The following is a 21,931-nucleotide window of genomic DNA, read 5'->3' on the forward strand; positions in this document are numbered from 1 at the left end:
AAGAAAGAAAGAAAGAAAGAAAGAAAGAAAGAAAGAAAGAAAGAAAGAAAGGGAGAAAGAAAGAACAGACTTTCAGGGTTATCCAGGACAGCAGAAGCACAATCCCATAATAGGAAAAATGGATACATTGGACTTCATTAAAAATTAAAAACATTTCTGCTTCATGAAAAACCATATTAAGAGGATGAAAGGTGGGACACCTGGGTGGCTCAGTTGGTTAAGCAGCTGCCTTCAGCTCAGGTCATGATCCCAGCGTCCTGGGATCGAGTCCCACATCGGGCTCCTTGCTTGGCAGGGAGCCTGCTTCTCCCTCTGCCTCTGCCTGCCATTCTGTCCGCCTGTGCTTGCTCTCTCTCCCTCTCTCTCTGACAAATAAATAAATAAAAAAAAAGAGGATGAAAGGATGAGTTACAGATTGGGAGAAATATTTGCAGTCACATATTCAAGAAAGGACAGGTATCTAGAATTTATAAAAACATTCAAAACTCAACAGTAAACAAAAAATCTAGTTAGACATAGGTAAAAGACATGAAGAGACATTTCACAGACAACATACAAATGGTAAATAAGCACATGAAATGGTTTTCAAAATTATTAGCTATTAAGTGAATGCAAGTTGAAACCATAATGTGTTATCACTATACATCTATCATAATAGCTTAAATTTTAAAAATAGTAACAACAGATGTTGACGAGGTTGTAGACAAATTAGATCATGCCTACATTGCTAATGGGAATGTAAAATGATATAGCCACTCTGGAAAACAGGTTGGCAGTATTTTAATAAAAGCTAAATATGCAACCTTTATATGACCCAGCCATTGCACTCCTAGGCCTTTATCCCAGGGAAATGAAAACTTATATTCATGCAAAAATCTGTACATGAATATTTATTTATAGCAGCTTTATTCATAACAGCCCCAGATTGAAACAATCCAGATGTCTTCCAGTGTGAATAATTGAACAAATGATGGTGAAACCATAGTATGAAACCACTCAGCAATAAAAAGGAACAAACTATTGATACAGGGGCCAACCTAGGTGAATCTCCAAGGAAGTATGTGGAATGAAAAAAGCCAATCCTAGGGCACCTGGGTTGCTCAGTGGGTTGGGCCTCTTCCTTCAGTTTAGGTCATGGTCTTGGGGTCCTGGGATTGAACCCTACATCAAGCTCTCTGCTTATCAGGGAGCCTGCTTCCCCCTCTCTCTCTGCCTGCTTCTCTACCTATTAGTGATCTCTGTCAGATAAATAAATAAAATCTTTTTTAAAAAAAGGAAACAAAGCCAATCCCAAAATGTTACCTACCATACTGTATGATTCTGTCTATATAACTCTTGAAATGACGAAGTTATATAAACAGCAGATTAGCGGTTATCAAAATTAAGGAATGGGTAGGAGTGGGAGGGAAGGGGCTGTGACTGTAACAGGCACCGTGAAAGATCCCTGGGGTCATAGAAATGTTCTGTACCTTGACTGTATCAGTGTCAATGTTGGGGTTGTAATAACGTACTACCTATAGTTTTGTAAGATTTTATTACTGGGAGAAATTGACAAAAGGCTATGGGGGGGGGAGTCATTCTTATTATTTCTTATGGCCTATGAGTATCTCAAAATTAAAAGTATAAATCTTGAAAAGAGACAATCTAAATACCCAAGGGAACACTCAACTAACATTCAACATGATATGTAATGCTATTATCCTTTTTAAAAATATTTTATTTATTTGGGAGAGAGAGAGTGCAAGAGAGAGAGAGCCAGGAGAGAAGCAGAAGGAGATCAGACTCCCCGCTGAGCAGAGAGCCCAATGCAGGGCTCAATCCCAGGACCCTGATATCATGACGAGAGCTGAAGGCAGACGCTTAGCCAACTGAGCCACTCAGGCACCCCTATAATACTATAATCTTGAAATTACATTCAATGTGATAGTTTCAGCCATGATAATTCAGAAAACTATTCAGCAGTATAGACTATTGATGTTGACCCCAAGATATTAAATAAGCATGACACAAAGTTGTATAATAGTATGATTGTAAGGATGTACAATGTACCATATTTTCAGAGGAAACCTTGAAGAGAATACATGACAGTATTATGAAAATTACAGGAAATTTTAAAAACAATATGTAAATATAGAGAAAGGTAGACACTTCATTCCATGTCTCCATTCCCATTCCTACCTCCAGCTATAACCTCTCTGGCAGAGACTACTCTTTGTCTCCTTAATAATTATTATTCCTTTCCTCCACTGCAATCAGAATTTAACTGGGCATATGGTTGCCCATCTGGAGACTGGAGTTTCCAATTTCTCTGCAACTAATGCGTGCCCACGTGACTAGGTTCTAGCAATGGATTAGAGCAAAAGACATGTGTGCAAATGCTATCTTTTGCTTTTAAAAGGAAAGGAACACACTTCCCTCTTTCATGTGTGGATACAGTGATGAGCCATATTCAGTCATGGGGAGGAGGGCAACACTTCAGGCTTGACTCCCCTGCCAGATTCAGAGGACAAAATCCATCCTGGACTTCACTGGTGAACTTCCACATGCCACAACATCCTATTGGTATTAATATAGACAACATAGCTCATAACAGACTTTGGAAATTTACTGCCAAGGACAAGGAAAGAGGCATTATCCTAATTAGAATCATTGATCTCAATTCCCTATGGGAGTTTATACGTATGACCTCATGGCGGATGGAGTATACTTCCTCACGTGGACTTGGCCATGTGCCTGGCCACTGGGATGCTAGTAGTTGTGATATGAAGAGAAGCTTGAAATATGTTTGCACAGATATGCTTGCTCTCTTGCCTTTCTGCCACCTGGGGTATCCCGCTGGTCTTGGAAGAATGAATAATACACATGCAGCAGACTTGAACCTAACCCTGGGGGCTGGAGCCAAGCCAGCTGGATCAATACAACACCTATTGTTGTATATTACTGAGATGTTTATGATTGTTACGCAGCATAGCTGACTAACACAGGGCAGGAAACAGATTCTAGGGCAGCATTTAGGGAGTGAAGTGTGCCATTTAGGGAGTGAAGTTCCTTTCAAGACGTGGTGATTTGCACTATGGGATTCAAGAAAGAGTCACTCCTGCAGAGAAGACTCTTGAAAAAATGGAGGAAGGTTAGAAATGAGAGGACACCTGCACTGGAAATATCTCTCCAAGAAAAGCTCAGTTTCCTTGGTGTTTTCCCCTTGGACTACAGAAAAAATAATAATCAGAGGACAGTTAAACTTTTTCTTCTTACCCTATGTTTCCTTTTTTTAAAATCGTAGTAGAATATACATAACATAAAGTTTAGTGCTTTAAAATTTAGAGATAGAATATACATAACATAAAATTTAGTGCTTTTAAGTGTACAGTTTAAGTGTACAGTTCAGTGGCATTAAATACATTGACAATGTTGTGCAACCTTCGTCACGATTTCCCGAACTTTTTCAACATCGCACCAGGAGCTCTGTACCCATTAAGCAATAACTACCCATTTCCCTCCTTCCATGATGACCTCTGGTCTACTTTCTGACTCAACAAATTTTCTTATTGAAGGTATTTCATGTAAGTGGAATCATGGTATGTGTTCCATGTCTGGTTGACTTCCCTTACTGTGTTTTCAAGATTCATCCATGTTGTAGCATCTATCAGAATAGCATTCCATTGTCAGGCTGAATAATATTCCATTGGGGGTATACACCACATCTTGTTCTTCCATTCCTCTGCTGATGGACACTCGCATCTCTTCCACCCCTTGGCTATTGTAAATAATGCTGCCATGAACATGGGTGTGCAAATATCTGAGTCCCTGCTTTCGATTCTTATGGGTGGATAACCAGAGACAGAGCTGCTGGATCACATGGTAATTCTATGTTTACTTTTTTAGGAACCACCAAAGGGTTTTCCACAACAGCTGCACCATTTTACATGCCCACTAGCAATACACAGGGGTTTTGTTTTCTCCACATCCTCATCAACTCTTGTTATTTTTTTTTGTTTTACTTTATATTTTTTAAGACTTTATTTATTTATTTATTTATTTATTTATTTAATGAGAGAGAGGAGGAGCAGAAGGACAGGAAGAGGGAAGGGAAAGAATCTGAAGCAGACTCCACGCTGATTGCAGAGCCCAACATGGAGCTCAGTCTCACGACCTTGAGATCATGACCTGAACTGAAATCAAGAGTCAGAGGTTTAACCAGCCCTGCCACCCAGGTACCCCTGTTTTACTTCATATGTTTTTAAAGTAGGTTCTACACTCAATGTGGGGCTCAAACTCAGGACCCTGAAATCAAGAGTCACACATTCTATCAACTGAGCCAAACAGGAGCCCCTATTTTTGTATTGTGTTTTAGTAACAGCCATCCAGGTGGGTGTGAAGTGACTCATTCCACATTTCTTTTACCCCGATCCTTCCATTAAAATGTAATAAACCAAAATAATTCTGTGTTGTAGTGGCCTGCCAGCAGCAGCATTCTGCTGAAAGGACTGAGCCCATGGCTCCAGATGGTGAACTGCAGTTAAGAAAAGGGGCCCTCGGGGAACCCCTGGGTGGCTCAGTCAGTTAAGCAGCTGCCTTCGGCTCTAATGATCCCAGGATCCTGGGATTGAGCCCCGCATGGTGCTCCTTGCTCAGCAGGAAGCCTGCTTCTCTCTCTGCCTCTGCCTGCCTCTCTGCCTGCTTGTGCTCTCTGTCTTTCTGACAAATAAATAAATAAAATCTTTTAAAAAGAAAAAAAGAAGAGAAAAGGGGCCCTTGGGGTTGCTGGGAGAGGCTGGGAGGACTGTGTTCAATGGAGCAACCACCCAGGAGAGGCACTGGAGGAAGAATAAGTGGAAAACAAGACCCCTTATGATCTAAATTAACCTAGAGAAGGGAAGGAGAAGCTGCATGTGTATTTATATGTATATTTCTATATGATTATTAAACATAATTTTACTTAAAATTCACAGGAGAGGGGCACCTGGGTGGCTCAGTCATTTAAGTGTCCAACTCTTTGTTTTGGCTCAGATCATGATCTTAGGGTCCTGAGATGGAGCCCAAAGTCGGGCTCCACGAGCTCTTCCCGGAGTCTGCTTGGCATTCATTCTCTCTCCCTCTTTCTCTGCCCTTCCCCTCCGTGGTCTCGCTGTCCCTTTCTAAAATAAAGAAACAAAACCTTTATAAATAAATAGATACAGAATGAAATAGAATTCAAGGAGAAACAAATGAAGATGAAAGAACTGCTAACATTGTCCTCAAAACAAGAGCTACAAGTCCTCAAAAGATATCTTTAAACAGTTAAAAAGTTCAAATTTGTGTATATATGTTTTTTCTATCTTTTACTTGTACTAGAGCCAAGAAGTTTGTCATGAAAAATAGCAGTTTCCTTCCCTAACCTTTACCTACTTTCCAGAGGCAACCATTTTCAACTCTTTAGCGGCTCATTTGGTTTTTATCTCCATATTGTTTTTAAGATTTTCTTAAAGTAATCTCTGCACCCAGCGTGGGGCTCAAACCCATGACCCCAAGATCAAGAGTCACATGCTTCTCTGACTGAGCCAGCCAGGCACCTCCCATATTTTAAAATTATATTTCTTACACTGCTACTTCTTGGTTTGTTCATCAGAGACACTATTTAAAACTCTGTTACGGAAGACAAAGATTTAGATGTTTTAAAATCTTCCTACATACACTTCTGTCCCCCATATGTTTAGTTTTTAATTTATATTTCTATGTATATTTAATTTGAATTTTAATATTTGATTTAATTTTTAGTTAGATGAATGGTCTATATTTATAATGTCTTGTTTTGACTGTGACATATCGTTCACCGCTAAGTCTAGCCATATAAAATGATTATGTCTCTTCTCGTACATTTTGTTTTTCCTGAGGTCAATAATTACTTTGTTTTTTTCATTTGATTAGTGTTCTCTGTACATATGGCTAATTTTTCCAAGTGCTCTGACTGGTTCAAGAGACATCTATCAACAGTTGTATTTGTTTTACCTCTAGGGACCTCTCTGCCGGCCCTCGCTCCTCTCACTCCAATCCGGGCCTGATGCCTGGCTGTGGTTTGGGGTACCCTCTCCTCCACTCTTCTTCTTCTTTTTTTTTTTTTTAAAGATTTTATTTATTTATTTGACCCAGAGAGAGAGATCACAAGTAGGCAGAGAGGCAGGCAGAGAGGGGTGGGGGAAGCAGGCTCCCCACTGAGCAGAGCGCCCCATGTGGGGCTCCATCCCATGACCCTGAGATCATGACCTGAGCCAAAGGCAGAGGCCTAACCTGCGGAGCCACCCAGGCGCCCTCCCCCACTCCTCTAACTAGTCTTCACTTTCATAGATTTCAAGTCATTTTCCTTGCTTCGCTTCCTTGTTTTGCAGAAGCACAGTCTCTAGTTACTTCCTACGAAAGCATGTGTGGGAGATAAACTTTGAAATCTCGGCAGGAACAAACAAGCTTTTATTAATCTGATAATTAATCAAATTTGGCAGAGAATTCTGGGTTGAAAAGAAATTTCCTTCCAAGTTTTGAAGGCATTTCTCCTTCTCTCTCCCAGTATCGGTAAGAAATCCAATTGGGCTTCACAGCCTTTTGTACGTGACTTCTGTTTTCTCTGTAGAAATACTCAGGATTTTTCTCTTTAGTTGCTTTTAAATTCATTGCGGAAATGCTTCTTTTTTTATTCATTGGTTAGATACTCAGGGGACATTTCTATTTGAAGATTTGTGTTCTTCATGTCTGGGAATTTTTAAAATGTTATGTGATTTATTTTATTAGTTCCTCCCTTCATTGTCTCTATTCCGTGTTCCTAGAATTCATATTATTTGAATAGTGGACAACCCAGATGGACCATCTAATCTTTTCACCTTTCTCTACTCTCCTACCCTTGTGTCAGATGCTCTTTTTCTGAGGTACTTCCTTAGCATCACCTGTTGAGTTTCCTAATAAATGTTTTGTTATTATACACTTAATTTCTACACAGCTTTTCTTATTCTCTGGTGATTCCTTTTCTCTAACACTCTCTTTCCCACATTCTTTATTCTTAGATCCGGCATCCTTTTTTTTTTTTTTTTTTTCAAATTAAAGTTAGATTTATTTATTTTTTTAAGAGAGAGCGAGCATGAGCAAGGGGAGAGAGAAAGAGAAAGGGAGACAGACTCAGGCAAACTCCCTCCTGAGTGTGGAGACTGATGCGGGGCTGAATCCCAGGAGATCGTGACCTGAGCTATAGTCAAGACTCAGACACTTAACTGCCTGAGCCCGGTGCCCCTACATCTGGCACCCTTTTTAAAGGACTGTATTTCAGAACATTAACTGTAATCATGTGACCTTTTTCTCCTCTCTGCATGGTGGATATTTCCTCTTTTCCTTTTGTTTGTTTTCATATTGGAGGACTTTCTCAGTACCATATGTATATATGTATATACACATAGACACACACACATACACACACATATTATCATATGTGATATATATGTATATAATATATATAACATATATGTGTGCATGTATATGATTGAAGTATGGTTGACACACGCCGCTACATTAGTTTCAGGTGCACAACATAAGGATTCCACAAATCTATACATTAGTGCTGAGCTCTCCTCCAGAGTAGCTACCATCATAGTCCCTTTGGTTATGGTGCCTGTGCTGTGCTCAATGCCATAGTTAAGACTGAAGCATTAATGGGATCCTTAGAACCATGGTGAGCGTGAACAGTTTGTTGCCTTTGCTGTACAATAAATAATCAGGCTGAGTGGGTCCCCACAATCAGGACCTATATTTCTCCTCTATGCTCAGAGCCTTTCCAGGACTCTGCAGGCCAATGGGACCACTGGTCATCAATCTCACTCTTCCTGGCACACATATGTAGGTTGGTATCCCCCCCACCACTGCTACCCTTACATCATTCACCGTACATTCCCCAAGATTTATCTCTGCTTCATTGCGGTCTCGTCTTGTTCCCTTTGACTTTGTGGGTTTCTACCTTTGTGATTCCTTTACTAGCACATTAAGGATGCTTCCAGGGACAGAGTAGATAAACGCCTGCAGTTAATTTGTCATTTGAAACTGTCCTAATGTAACACTTACACATCCTAATGTAACACTCAAATATAATAGAAATGTGTATTTGGTGTTCGTCTCTGGTTCCTGGCATAGTGCTCCTAAATCCCCTTGCAATTTCCTGAGCATTAGGGGTGAGAGAAGCATCTTTTGTTATAATATTGGGTCTTATGCCTCAGTTTCTAATACAAGAGCCTCTAAGACCCTTGAGATCTCCAAAGTGAGGAGTGACTTTGTATATGCTGATAAGATGACTGGAGGCTGGGGGCCCTAGATATGGGGGCTGGTTACCAGAAAGACCAACCATGTGGTGAGAGATTGGAACTTCCAGCTGCCCTTCTGACCACAGGAGATGGGAGAGAGGGCAAAGACTGAGTAAGTCACCAATGGTCAGTGACTTCGTCAATTGTGCCCCTGTCATGAAACCTACATAAATTTCCTACATCAGGGGTTTGAAGAGCATCCATGTTCCCCCTTCCCCACCCTCTGCATCTCTTCCACTTGGCTGTCCCTGACCTGTGGCCTTTATAATAAACCAGTAATGGCAAATAAAATACTTTCCCGAGTTCTGTGAGCCTTCCTAGCAAATTACTGAATCGAAGGAGGAGGCCATGGGAACCCTCAACGTACAGCTGATCAGCCAGAAGTATGGGTGACCCAGGCTCGTGATTCAGCGTTTAAAGTAGGAGCAGTCTTGTGGACTGTGTCCTTAACCCACGGGGTCTCTGCTGATTCCAGATGGGTAGAGTCAGAACTGACTTGAATTTGATTTTTTTAAAAAAGATTTTATTTATTTATTTGAGAGAGAGAGCACATGAGCTAGGGAAGGCGCAGAGGGAGAGGGAGAAGCAGACTTCCCACCACCATCAGGCTTCAATCCCAGTCTGGAGATGCCATGCCAGGACTCAACCCAGGGACTCTGGAATCATGACCTGAGCCGAAGACAAATGCTTAATCCACTGAGTCACCCAGGCGCCCCAGAACTGAACTGAATTTTAGAACACCCGGCTAGTGTCTGCAGGGTTGGAGGATTGGCTGTCAGTGTGAGGAAAAACCACATATATTTAGCACCATAAGTGAAATATTTTGGGCAGAAAATCCCAAAATTGTTGGTACCAAGAACGGGATGCTACTTGGTATTAAAAAAGGCACCTCAGACAAAAGTACACTTAAAGATATGTATTCCTCCTAAATTCCCTAAGAGCGTATAAGAAAAAAGAACTTTGCTAAATGGTATTTTTCTTTATTATTGTAATTAACCACACAAAAACACACATTACAGGACTTTTCCTCTTCAGTTTCCACTTACTCTATACCCAGCAATTGATTCATCCCTGGGGACATGAAGGTAGATGGGACATAGTTGCTGCTCTTGAAGCTCCTGGCCTGAGGGGTCCAGAGAGGCCAACTGTTCAAGTACACATGGAAGGCAGCGGCCAGATGGCAATGGACCAAAAGCGGAGGCAGGGGACTGACCCTCTAGGAGGTGACTCCAGCACTTTGGGAAGAAGTGAAAATCACTTGATCCAGAACGGCTGTACCAGAACATCCCATAAAGAAAAAGGCCTGGATGTGACAGTGGGCAAGCAGATTCTCCAGCAGTGGGCAGTGGATTGAATGTCGGGGTGAGGGCAGAGGACAGTGTGACTCCCATGAGGCTGGTTTGGGTGCCTCCCTAGTTTCAAGAACAGGAAAAACAAAGAAAAGAGAAGAGGTCTTGGGAGCTGGGATAAGATGAGTCTGGAAGACTGGATTTATGACAAGGGTAGGACTGCTGAGAGAGATCACACCGTAAGAGTGAGGAGAGCAAGGACAAGCCTGGGCAGAGATCCTTCCAGGACCGAGAAGACAGAGTGCAAATGGCGACTGCAAACCCGTGAAGAGGAGAAGCCAAGACAGTGAGGGTGGAAAGGAGTGTCCCACACCAGATGTCTCGAGACGCCAGGGTCCCGGTGCCACTTTGCCAAAAACAGTCAGGTGTATGCCTGCAGTCTCGGCATCATGATTTACAACCTCCCATCTCTCTCATAAATCCTTTAGTTTGGACCAGAGCAGAAAGGGTATAATGAAGACAGCAAAATGAAAGTTACACAGGAGATGGATTTCAGTGCGTGGTGGGGTGGGTGGCGGTGGGCTGAGAAATCAGAGAAGGTGGAGGCAGGCATCATGGATGCTTCTTCCAAGAAGCTGGCCGTCAGGGGCAGAGATGGAACTGCGGCTGGGAGGCCCAGAGTGCACCTCCTGGGCTGCACAGACCTGGGCAAGTTGACCAGCTGGTGGGGAAAGGCACTTAGTGGAAAATGGTAAAGACTGGGCACAATGGCTGTGTCCTCTCAGGACAGGAACCCTTGTGGATTGGAGTGGAAGGGCTGGGAGCACAGGTGCAGGGACTGGCCAGACTAGCCAGAGAAGTGCCTCTCTTCCACTCGGATGATGCTAGGGACTGAATGTCTGTGCCCCACCCCCACTCCCCAAATTCCTATGCTGAAACCCTATCCCCCATGGGGCTGTATTTGTAGATTGGGCCTGGAGGGCGGTAAGGAAATTTAAACACAGACATAAGGATGGGCCCCTGATCTGACAGGATTAGTGTCCTAAGAAGAGACAATGGAGAGCTCACGCTCTGTCTCTATGCACCTGCTCAGAGGAGAGGTCAGGTGAGGACAAAACAGGAAGAGAGCCCTCACCAAAACCAACTCTGCCGGCTCTCGATCTGGGACATCCAGTCTCTACAACTGTGAGAAAACAAATGTCTGTTGTTTGAGCCTCCCAGTCTGTGGTACTTTGTTACGGTAGCCAGAGTTGAGTGACACAGATGGGAAGGAAGGGAACAGGAGGGTACAATTTTTTTTTTTTTTTTAAGATTTTACTTCTTTATTTTAGAGAAAGAGAGCACAAGTAGGGGGAAGAGCAGAGGAAGAGGGAGAAACAGGCTCTCTGCCAAGCAGGAAGCCCGATGCGGGGCTCGATCCCAGGACCCTGGGATCATGATCTGAGCTGAAGGCAGACAGGTTAAGACTGAGCCGCCCAGATGTCCCAGGAGGGTATAGTTTAGATACATCTATAAGAACCAGATGTTTGTTGGTCAGAGGAAGTTCATTCTCTGACTCCCAGGAAATAAGAGACAAGCTTGTCTATGGAAAATGAAAGAGGGGTTGGTGAGGTCAGGAACATAGATATCAGGAAGAGCCCACCAGTGAGGGATCGACGTCGGACATCCAGAGGATTCTAGAAAAGACAGGAAAACTTGGGAATGCTGGCAGCATGGTGTGCTGGGACTTCAGGACATGGCCAAGCAGAGATGTCACTTCCCCAAATGCCCCTTGGAATCTTCTGGACACGGAATGCTGAGACTGACTGGGCCTCAGGATATTATTATTTTCTGGAGTCCACAGGAAGGCTGAGCAGCCCTGTTTGTAATGTAAGCAAGTAGATAGGATCTGAGTGTTGTGGGTTTTACCTTGGGCTGCAGGTTGTCCCAATGCCTGAGTGAAGGTCAGTGGGGAGAAACCTCGGCTTGCTAAATAAAGGCAGGGAAGTGAGGAGCAACTCAGGGGACACTGGAGAGCGCCACTATGGTGGTGTCACTCTCAGCCTGGTAATGAAGTCTGGGCTTTCAAAGACAGGTGCCAGAAGAGAGCTCCGCCCTCCCTCCTCCCGGGCCGCCAGCTAGAGGAAGCCAGAGGGCAGGGGACCAGGGGACTAGGTGGAGAGAGGTGGGCTCCATGGGACCACTGAAAGATGATGCCAAAGCTAAGAGAAGAAGCTCCCTAAAGAGTCTGGGAAGTGCACCACCTGGTTGATTTTGTGACCCCAAGCTCATCTCTGGCCCCTTTAATAAAATGCTGGTGTAATTCATCTTTGTGTTTTATAAATTGATTAAATTAAACAGAAATGAATGTCACTTTGAGAGTGAATTGGGAGAGAATTTTGTGACAGCACCTTGGGGACAGAGACCAGCGCAGGCCTCTTTCTGGGAGATGCCGGTGCTGGTTAGGAATCTCGGAGTTGGGTCCTCACACCACATCTGGGCGTCTGGGCGGGCGGCCCTGACTAATGGCTTCACCTCTCTGAGCCTCTGCTGCTTCTTCTGCACAATGAGGGTGACAGGAGTGCTGGATAAAGGAAGTCCTTATCATCATCCTCATCATTCACATTTATCTTAGAGACAGTAACAATTCCAAAAGAAATCCACAAATATTTCCCTAGAAAAAGAGAAGGTAATTTTTCGGGGATATAAAAAATCCCAGGGGTGCCTGGGTGGCTCAGTGGGTTAAGTGTCTGCTTTTGACTCAGGTCATGATCCCAGGGTCCTGGGGTCAAGACCCGCGTCAAGCTCTCCACTCAGAGGGGAGCCTGCTTCTCCCTCTTCCTCTGCCTGCGGTTCCCCCTGCTTATGCGCTTGCTCTACCTCTGTCAAATAAATAAATAAATTCTTTTTAAAAAATCCCAGAGAGCCTCCTCTGAAGAGTTGTCCGTAGCCAGCTCCTCAGGTGACCCTTGCCAGTCCTCCTGAAATTCTGCTTCCGGTTGTCACAGAGCTTGTCAGCAGCCCCTGGAAGCAGGAGCACCATGGGCTGTTCCCCCAAGCCAGGACTTTTTCTGTCTCGGAGCCATCCACTGATACAAGATAGATAGAGGAGGGAGAGTGAGAAGGAGGCTGGAGAAGATCAAGCCCATTGTTGCACAAGCCATTTTGTCTGCAAGTGGGTCGGTTCATCGGGTACCTTGGCTCCAATTCCCTGTCACCAAACCCATGGTCCTGAAACCCACATGCAATAAACCACTATTGCTAGTTCTGCTTGTGCCTTTCCCCTGACACAGGACAAGCTTTAAGGCAGTGGTTCTTGACTGGGGGAGTTCTGCCCTCTCTGCTTCCCAGATGACATCAGGCAACGTCTAGAGACATTTTTCTGCGGGCACGACATGGAGAGGTGCTCCTGGCTTCGAGTGGGCAAAGACCAGGGATGGTGCTAGATGGAACGCGATTCACGGGAAAGTCCCCTATGACAAAGACATCTGTGATTCCCCTCTCTCTTCCGTGTCCCCATTATTTCTTCCCTGTGACTTTCCCTACGCTGAGGGAGGGCCGAGCTCCCTTCCTGGCACCCCTTGCTAAAAGCCCAGATTTAATATCCGGGGTTACAGTGTCAAAGTTAAGAAACCTCACCTGAAGGAAAAGGCAGCCCTCTCCACCCGATTTAACTCACTAAGATTATCAAGCTGGCGGTTTGCCTGCTGCCACGGATTTTAAAAAGCCCTACCTTGAGTGACTGTTTTGCATTGGCTTCATGCACTTATGTAGAATTTTCTAAGCAACTTGCCTTCAAGGTGTCCTTGTTTATTACTTGGCACTATACGGAAGTGCCCCAGTTTAGGACACTCCTTTTGGATGTCATCATTTCATTCATTCACTCAACCAACACACGCTCACTGAGCTCCTCCTTACACTGTGACAGGCTCTAGGGAGAGGGGATGAATGAGACAACATGTCAAAGTGTGCGCACTGGGGAGCAGGAGGGGGACAGATGGGCTGGTGAATAATCTTGATCTAGTTCCAATTAAAGGTCCTCAGGAGGTTCATGGGGGTGGGACAGCAAAGGGAGGCGTGGTCCACGTTTCCTATGGAGGTCTCAGAAAACTGGCCCCTTCAGCCATAGTCACTTTCTGATTTCCATTTACAAGTGACTTTCCTGACACTTCACTGTGTAGAAAGGAAAGGGGGTAGGCTGGGTAGCAATAATAAGCAATTTGGTCTAATGATGCCTCATTAGGAAGTTGCCTATAACCTCATTCAATGGGGGAACCGAATGAATAAAAAATTGGTCAAATGTCCTTAAATCTCCAAATCAAATGTTTGAGTCAAAGAAACAGAAGGTAAACAGGGTTTCAAAGGCTGGGAAATACTCCAACCAAAGTAGGTCAGTTCCATTCGTATTTATTAAAAGAGTTCTTGCCAAGAAGTATAAGAATTCAGGTCTGACTAAGCCCATAAAATACCCAGAGGACAAAGACTTAGACATAGGAAACCATCTTGTGATAATACAAGGCAGGACATGAGTGTATGAAAATGACATGTAAAGACCAAGGACACAAGGGAGAGTGCCCTGGGTGACCAGGATCAAGAGATCTGGTTCTAGCCCCAGCTTCGCTGCTAACTTGCTGGTTCAGGGCAGCTCTCTTTTCTCTGTGGGTCTCAGTCTGCTCGTCTGTAAAACAAGGCAATTGATCCAGAGGATCATGAAGCAGCTTTCCAAGGCACACTGAAGACTCACACCAAGTGAAAGTTCTCATTTCCCCCTCTGCCTATTATTGACATAACCTGGGGTCCCCCCAAGACTAAAAATGTAGGTACAATCTCAGTCCTGAGGCCAAGGCACCTGGTAATTTCTTCTGACAACCTCAGGGTTACTGCAAATACTTAATTAGGAAGGAGGGGGAAGGTGATGAGGAAACTATTAGCTCTTCCATCCCCGGGCACTGAGTACAACATACCCAGAGGCTTTGAACTGTCCCCAGTGTCCTGGGTGGCATTTCCTCACACTGGGAGTTCAGATTAGTGAGTGGGTACTATTGTTCTAGCACCTTCCAACCACCCACTGTGCGCTGGGCACTCTGCCTCAATTATTTCATTGAAACCTTCCCTGCCACTGGTGAGAAGAGGCTCCAGGGTTACAAGGGACCTGGGAACGCGAGGGTCCTAAATTTCTACTTTTCCAAACTACGGCTGCTAGAATGTCACCAAGCTGTGACTATCAACACTCCCATTAGCTCTGGGGGGGAACATTTTTCTTATAATCAACCCGGAGAGGACTACAGGAAGGAAAGGTCATTGGACACCAGGAAGGACTCACCCAGGACAGAGACTGGAGACTCTGAATTGGGTCCCCAAGCACTTTTCCTGGGGAGTTCTTGGGACAGAGGCCTTGAGGGCCAGTTTGGAATGCTGGTAGGAAGAAGTGGTTCTGGAATCTGCATCCCCCCCCCCCACACACACACACTTCCCACACCACCACCCCTCCCCTTTCCTTCCATCCTGGCTGTCTGGGTGCAGCGACTCATTCACAAATCCCAGTGGGAGAGGCCCTGGATTCCAAAGAGTTCCAGTGGGAAAGGAAAACAAGCCCCCCCCCCCCCCCTTTTCTTTTCTTTTCCCGCCCCCCCCCGGGCCCCCCCCCCCCCCCCCCCCCGACATTCAGACATTAGGGAGCCAAATCCCAAAGGGGAGGGAGGGGGCTGCAAACAGTCCCACCATAGACAGACCCGAGATGTTCCAGCCAGAGCTTTCTGAGGTTTTCCTTTCTGCAGCCCGTGTGTGTGTGTGTGTGTGTGTGTGTGTGTGTGAGAGAGAGAGAGAGAGAGAGAGAAATGTCAAGGCTTTGAGACCGACAGACCTGGGCTCCAATATCAACTTTCCTTAGGGCAAGATTTTTTGGTCTCTTAGAGTCTCTGTTTCATAAAGAGAGGGGGTGACAATATCAACCTGGCCAGCCGATCAGGAGGTTTCAATGAAATAATTGGGGCAGAGTGCCCAGCGCACAGTGGGCTCTGCCGGGGGTGTCTCCAGTGTTTCCGTCGAGGCACAGCCTGAAGGAAGGGATGGCGTGGAAGGGAGAGAGGTTTTGCACTTGCTGTTTTTCTCTGGGGGCGAGGCTATCTGGCGAGAAGCTGATAGAGATGATCCTGGGGGGGGAGGGCAACGGGGTGTAAGAGTTCCCCCAGCTCGGGGGAAGATCTGGGGACTCCCCCACGCCCACCTCGCGTGGGACCCGCGGAGGGGAGCGGTACTCACCGTATGTGCAGTGCAGGCCAGCAGTAGCAGGAGCAGTGGCGGCGGCCACAGTAGCAAGCGGGGACGCATGGTGCCCAGCGCGCTCCCCGAGGGGCGCCTCGACGGCCGCCCACCTCTGCGCACCCCGCGGCCTTGGAGCTCAGCGCCCTCCGCGGGGTCCCGCGCCCCGGCCGGTCGCCGCGTCCGGAGCAGCCATGGGTGGGTCACCCGACCCGCGGTGAGCCCCAGGACTGCTCCTCCTCGGAAGAGGTGGCTGCGCACGCTAAGCCGCCCAGCCCATCGATAAGGACCAGCGGCGCTACGGGCGCTCCTCCACCCAGCCCAGACTGGCAGGGGGCCGGCGCACCAGGAGCGCAGGGGAGGAGGAGGAAAAGGAGGGAGGGCGCGGGGGGGGGGCCGCAGCCGGCTCCCGCAGGCTCAGCCCGGGGGCGGAGGGGACCAGGAGAGGGCACGCTGCCTTAGCTTCAACGCTGCAACACCGGAGTCCGGAAAGCGCGCTAAGTTCCAGAGCAGCTCTGCCGCACCCTGGCTGGCCGCGGATGAGCTACGGATGACACCTTTTCGAGTCTCGCATCTATTGATACCCACATTCGAGTTAAAAGGTTGTGCCAGTGCCCTGCAGACATAGAGGGTGCTCCGTAAATGCCTTGGCATCTATCGGGTGGCACAGCGACGTGGCACTCCATCTCCAATTTTCATTTTGTGTTTCATTATTAAAGTCATACCCGCCTATTCTAGAAAATTTTCATTCCCATGCGTGCCATTGCACAAGGCAGTGTGAATGATCAGGTGAGACCCAGGTGGATCCTGTGGGACACCCAGGCGTTTTGGGGGGCTGCACTGACGATAAACCCCTAGAGGCTTTGTGCTCCTGGTGTCCTCAGGCAGGTCTCCCTACTCTGAGTGCCCGAGGACTTGGAGGCTGGCTTTTAGCCTCTCAGTACTAGGTACCCTTAAATGGCTCTTACCCAATTTTTTCTTTCTCTGTTTTTGTGCCCATTCCTTCCCTCTTGGCTCTTCCATCTTGACCTTTCTCCCCACACTTTTGTAAGGGCATATTTAGCCAGAGCGGCCCCACCCCGGTTGAACTGCCATTTTGTTGTTTATGCTGTAAAACTTAAATTGACCCTGCCCCCTCCCCCCCACCCCAGAGGAACTTACTTAAAAACCAGTCCTGGAAACCAGTCCTAGGTAACAAAGTCCAATACAAGGGTGGGTCAGGCCAGGTGGAGGTATTCAATCAGTGGGGGCACATACTGTCTCCTAGCTACCAAGGAGTATGGGCCCCGCCTTTTGGGCACCTTTTGGGTGCCAAAAGGTGATAGACTGGTTCAAATGTCTACTAGGGTAAATTGTAATTCAATTGGTCACTTATGTGTGACCTAACATGATTGTGCAGCTTTCTCTGGGTGTTACAATCTCATTGGCCACCTGTGTGTGGCCAGGCCCAACCACATGGCCTTTGCTCTATAAAAGTTAGCCTGTGAAACAGAGAGAGGTCACCCTCTCTTGTAAGAGGTTCGGCCCCGAATGTTCAGTTTGATTCTTGATGCTTGGTGTGAAATAAAGCTTAGCTTGACCTTCACTTTGTATCAGTCACGCTCCTTTAATCACGGACCCATTATTGGCGGACCCAACATTGGGGACCCAACAATTTAAGTACACATCAGCCACTTGAGTTCCCCCCAACCCCCTTAGGGACATTATGCCTGTTTGACAGAGAAGGGCACTGAGGATGCAGGAAGGTCAATGATGCTGCTGGGTCCCCGGAATTCAGAAGGTCAGATGGGAAAGCCTGGCTAACCCTGATACCCTGATTTTCTGTGCCTGACCTCTGGTCAGATGACTAATCTGCCCTTTAATTTATTTTATTTTATTATTATTTTTTAAAGACTATTTATTTGACACACACACACACACACACAGAGAGAGAGAGAGAGAGATCACAAGCAGGCAGAGGGCAGACAGAGAAAGGGGGAAGCAGGCTCCCCGCCAAGCAGAGAGCCCAATGTGAGGCTCGATCCCAGGACCCTGAGACCATGACCCGAGCCAAGGGCAGAGGCCTTAACCCACTGAGCCACTCAGGCACCCCAATATTATTATTTTTTAAAGCTAACTTGCTCTCAAAGCAACATATTCTAGCCCTTAGCAGCCTTCCTTGCCTGAAGAGGCTATTGATAAGGTAAGGTTGGCAGATCGCAGCAAAAACAGAAGGGGGAAAAACTGCTTTCAGCTCTCAAGTCCACAGTCAATGCCCAGGATATATCAGCCTAAAGTATATATGAACATGAACTCCTTTGTAAGAACTTCTGCTGTGGAAATACTCACCCAAAGACTCAGTGCACTATGTGCAAGGATGTATGTGGAAGCACGAGTATGGTAGTGGAGAATAGGAGGTGAAGTGTGTGGAAGGGGAACACACTGCCCCACCCTTGATGTTTCCTTCCTCCCTGAGTGCAGCCATTAGTATAATCCTCCTGACCTTTCTATACCCCCTCAGTCAGGCCCTCCCCCTATCTCTCTCTCTCTCTCTCACACACAGACACACACACACACGCAGAGGTGGGGAGAGCTCTATGTGACCCATGCATTTGCGGTAAGGACTGGCAAGAGATTCTGCATCCTGCCCGGACCTTTCCTTTGATAGCTCCCCCACCTGCAGAAAGCCGATAAGTGGATTGTCCTCCCCGGGCTGTTATTGCTGGTCAAGGCTCTGCCTATGTTCATCCAGTATCACCAGTGACAAGGTGGTCTAAATAATTATGCAGTTCAGTTTCAGAAAACCCGCTTGCCCACAGGTATAAATGCATACTCCAAGATCAGCTTTATCGCTCATGAAAGTGATATTTGACCTCATCTGTCTGGAGTTTCTTTCTTTTTTTTTTTTTTTAAGATTTTATTTATTTGACAGAGATCACAAGTAGGCAGAGAGGTGGGGGGGGGTGGGGGAAGCAGGCTCCCTGCTGAGCAGAGAGCCCAAAGCAGGGCTCGATCCCAGGACCCTGAGATCATGACCATCTGAGCCAAAGGCAGAGGCTTAACCCACTGAGCTTATTTCTTAAATGGTTCAAGACTCAGGCTGGAAAGAATGTTGTTGCTCCCTAAATGTCCATCAGAAACGCATGCCATGGGGACTTGCCATTTTTGCTGTATAAACCTCGTGTTGCTCAAATATGTTCTGTAACCACAGTGTGAATTGCTTTTTTGATAGGAAGAAATTTCAAGAAAACAATACAAAAATGGAATCTGTGCTCTATACCAGAGCCTCATGATCTCCGGTGAAGTAGCAGAACCACATTTGTTCTGGACATTTAATAAATTCTGGCCTATGGCACGCCATTCTTCCTTACATGGGAGGCTCTGCCTCTCAGAGCATTGAGAAAAGGGTCTGAAGTGTTTCATGAGAAGCCCACTCACAAGCCACTGATGCAGTTAGTGGCCTTAGAAAACCTATCTGAGAAAACAGTTTCATAATAGGGGTAGAAGGAAAGAGGGAGGGAATTAACAAGGTAGTTAGCACCTGCCAGGTGCTAGCTGGAGAACCTTTTAGGCATTTAGACTGTGTTACCACAGCTAGTCCTCCAGGATTGTATGAGCGATGTTTACTTTCCTCGATCAATGAGATGGGAACTCACGGCTTAGGGAAGGTAAGTACTCACCTCCAATAACACAGCTAACAAGGGGGTAGGGGCAGGATTTGAACCCAGGAGCCTCTGCCTTTATCTTTTGCACTGTACTTTATTACCCTCTGGCTTCCAAAGTGTTTTGGAACACACCGTCTTATTTGACCCTTAAAACAGCCCTCTGGGGGTGGCGGGACCAGCAGTCATGGCCTGGCAGGAGAGGGAGAACACTTTGCACAGGCGGTTTCACTGAAGAGTGTTTAATGAAAGAATCATTGAGGTGCGGGGGTGTGGGAAAGGTTACGGGAACTAACCAGGGACAGTGAGGTGCCAGGGACTAGCAATGACGAACCTGAAAAGGATGGCAAAAACTCTTTCCTTGATGAAACTTGAGCTCAACTCCTCAGAGCCAGGACCCCTCTGTCTCTGGCCTGCCCAGCCCAGTCTCAGCAAGAGTCCCACCATCCTCAGCTTAGTGACAATCCCTCCAACTCTGTTTTTTTTCCCCCTTCCATCTCTTGATAGATGACCATCCTTGATTTCTGATGAAGTTCCTCATCTCCCACCTCTGGTGTCCCAATCCTGGCCTGCCTTCAGCAAGAGTCCTGCTAAGTCCTGCTAGCAAGAATCTCCCACCCTTGATGTCTCCTCTCTTTATTTATTTATTTTTAAGATTTTTATTTATTTATTTGACAGACAGATCACAAATAGAGAGGCAGGCAGAGAGAGACACAGAGAGAGAGAGAGGAGGAAGCAGGCTCCCTGCTGAGCAGAGAGCCCAATGCAGGGCTCCATCCCAGGACCCTGAGATCATGACCTGGGTCGAAGGCAGAGGCCTTAACCCACTGAGCCACCCAGGCGCCTCTTGATGTCTCCTCTTAATGATTTTCTGTCCCCTGTCCCCATCACCCTGCTCCTTGGCCATAAATCTCCACTGGTCCTTGTTGTGTTCCAAGCTGAGCTGGGTTTTTCTTCACTGTTGCAATACCCCCATAGTAATAGTCTTGAATAAAAGTCTTCCTTACCATTTTAGCAAGTGTCACAATAATGAGATGTGATGAGCCTGTAGCTCAAAATCCCACATTTGGGAGGTTGCCTTGCTGGTACCAGAACTCTGACCTTCAGGTCCCCAGCCCTGAATTGTTTCTGTCCCCCACGCATCACCCCCAACTTTAGTGATGGAAAACCACAGCAAGTATTTATTATCATTTCACAGCTCTGGGAGTTGACTGCCCTCAGCCAGACAGTGCTTATTCAAAGTGTCTCCCAGGGGCATCCGGGGGGCTCAGTTGATAAAGCAGCAAGCAGCAAGCAACCTGGCTCAGATTTAGATCTCAGGGTCATGGGATTGAGCCCCAGTAGGGCTGCGTGCTCAGCGGGGAGTTTTCTTAGGACTCTCTCTCTCTCTCCCTTTGCCCCTTTCTTCATCCCCTCTCAAATAAATCAATAAATCTTGAAAAAAAATTTAGTGTCTCCCAAGGTTACAGTCAGACTGTGGCTAGGACCAGAGTTACCTTGAGAGGCGCTTGGTCACATGGCTAGGGCTGGAGCAGCTGGGGTTCCTCAGGTATTTCCTGCTGTTTCTGTGTGCTTTCTCCACCTGGTCTCAGTGACAGGCAGCTTCCTAGAGGCTCATGATCCCAAAGGTGTGCATCCCAAGATCGAGTAGGAAACTTGTGTTGTGATTGATGTTGTGACTGATGACCCAGCCCTGGAAATCCCCAGGGCTGCTTCTCTTGCTTTGTATTGCCTACATTGCCAATCTGTCTATCATCATCACTAACTCAGAAAAGGAACTGGTGAGCCCTGGCAGGCTCCACTGCCAACTGGTTACATCGGGGTGTGGGGGGAGCGGACGCGGTTGGGGGAGATCACAAAATGGGCAGACAAATTGATTGAAAGGAGAGAGCTGCTGGCTGGGTTTGCCCACACTGCTTCTCAACCAACTCAAGATAAACTTGTGTGCAAGAGGAGCCAATAACTCAAGAGAAAGGGAGAGATTTATTTTGAGTGCCTACAGCACAGGGAGGTGGCTTGCTCAGTTCTTAACAACCGATCTTCCCAGCCCACAAGATGTGATGGGATTTGATGTTTGAGTACGGGAGCAAACTGTCAAGAAAGAATCTTTGAGATGTTTTCAATGCAAAAAAGTGGTTTTATTAAAGCACAGGGACAGAACCCGTGATCAGAAAGAACTGCTCTGGGATTTTAAGGAGCAACTGATTATAGGCTTTTAAGCTGGGAGACAAAGGAAGTTTCCAAACGGACTTTCATATGTGAAAGAAGACTGGACGCCTGGCTATTGTCAAACTAAGGTTGTTTTCCTGTACAAGGTATTAACATTAAGACAGTTGGGAGTTTCTGGAGGAAGGTCCTACTCTGCCTATCTCAAGTATTTGACCATGGGCTGCGGGTTATACAGAAATTTAATTTTATCTACTATTCTTTTGCCTTTGTTCTCCGCATC

The 21,931-nt window shown here is 46.3% G+C and overlaps 1 protein-coding gene across 7 annotated transcripts in view; it reads right to left on the reverse strand.

The window, feature by feature from the left end:
• Positions 1–21,931, reverse strand: part of SCTR (secretin receptor) — an 87,018-nt gene that overhangs the window by 54,041 nt on the left and 11,046 nt on the right. The window contains exon 1 of one of the 7 annotated variants that reach the window (XM_059394454.1): positions 17,003–17,093. The exons of 1 other annotated variant lie outside the window; for it this stretch is intronic. Coding sequence is in view for 5 of the 6 variants with exons in the window: in XM_059394450.1 (XP_059250433.1) it covers positions 15,842–15,910 (69 nt within the window). In the remaining variant the exon portion in view is untranslated. Of the gene's footprint in view, positions 1–15,841; positions 16,438–17,002; positions 17,094–21,931 lie in introns of those variants that run through there. 5 more of the 7 variants (XM_059394450.1, XM_059394449.1, XM_059394448.1 and 2 more) reach the window with 5 other exon arrangements.

Source organism: Mustela nigripes, chromosome 3 (assembly GCF_022355385.1).
Source record: "Mustela nigripes isolate SB6536 chromosome 3, MUSNIG.SB6536, whole genome shotgun sequence".
Taxonomy (NCBI): domain Eukaryota; kingdom Metazoa; phylum Chordata; class Mammalia; order Carnivora; family Mustelidae; genus Mustela; species Mustela nigripes.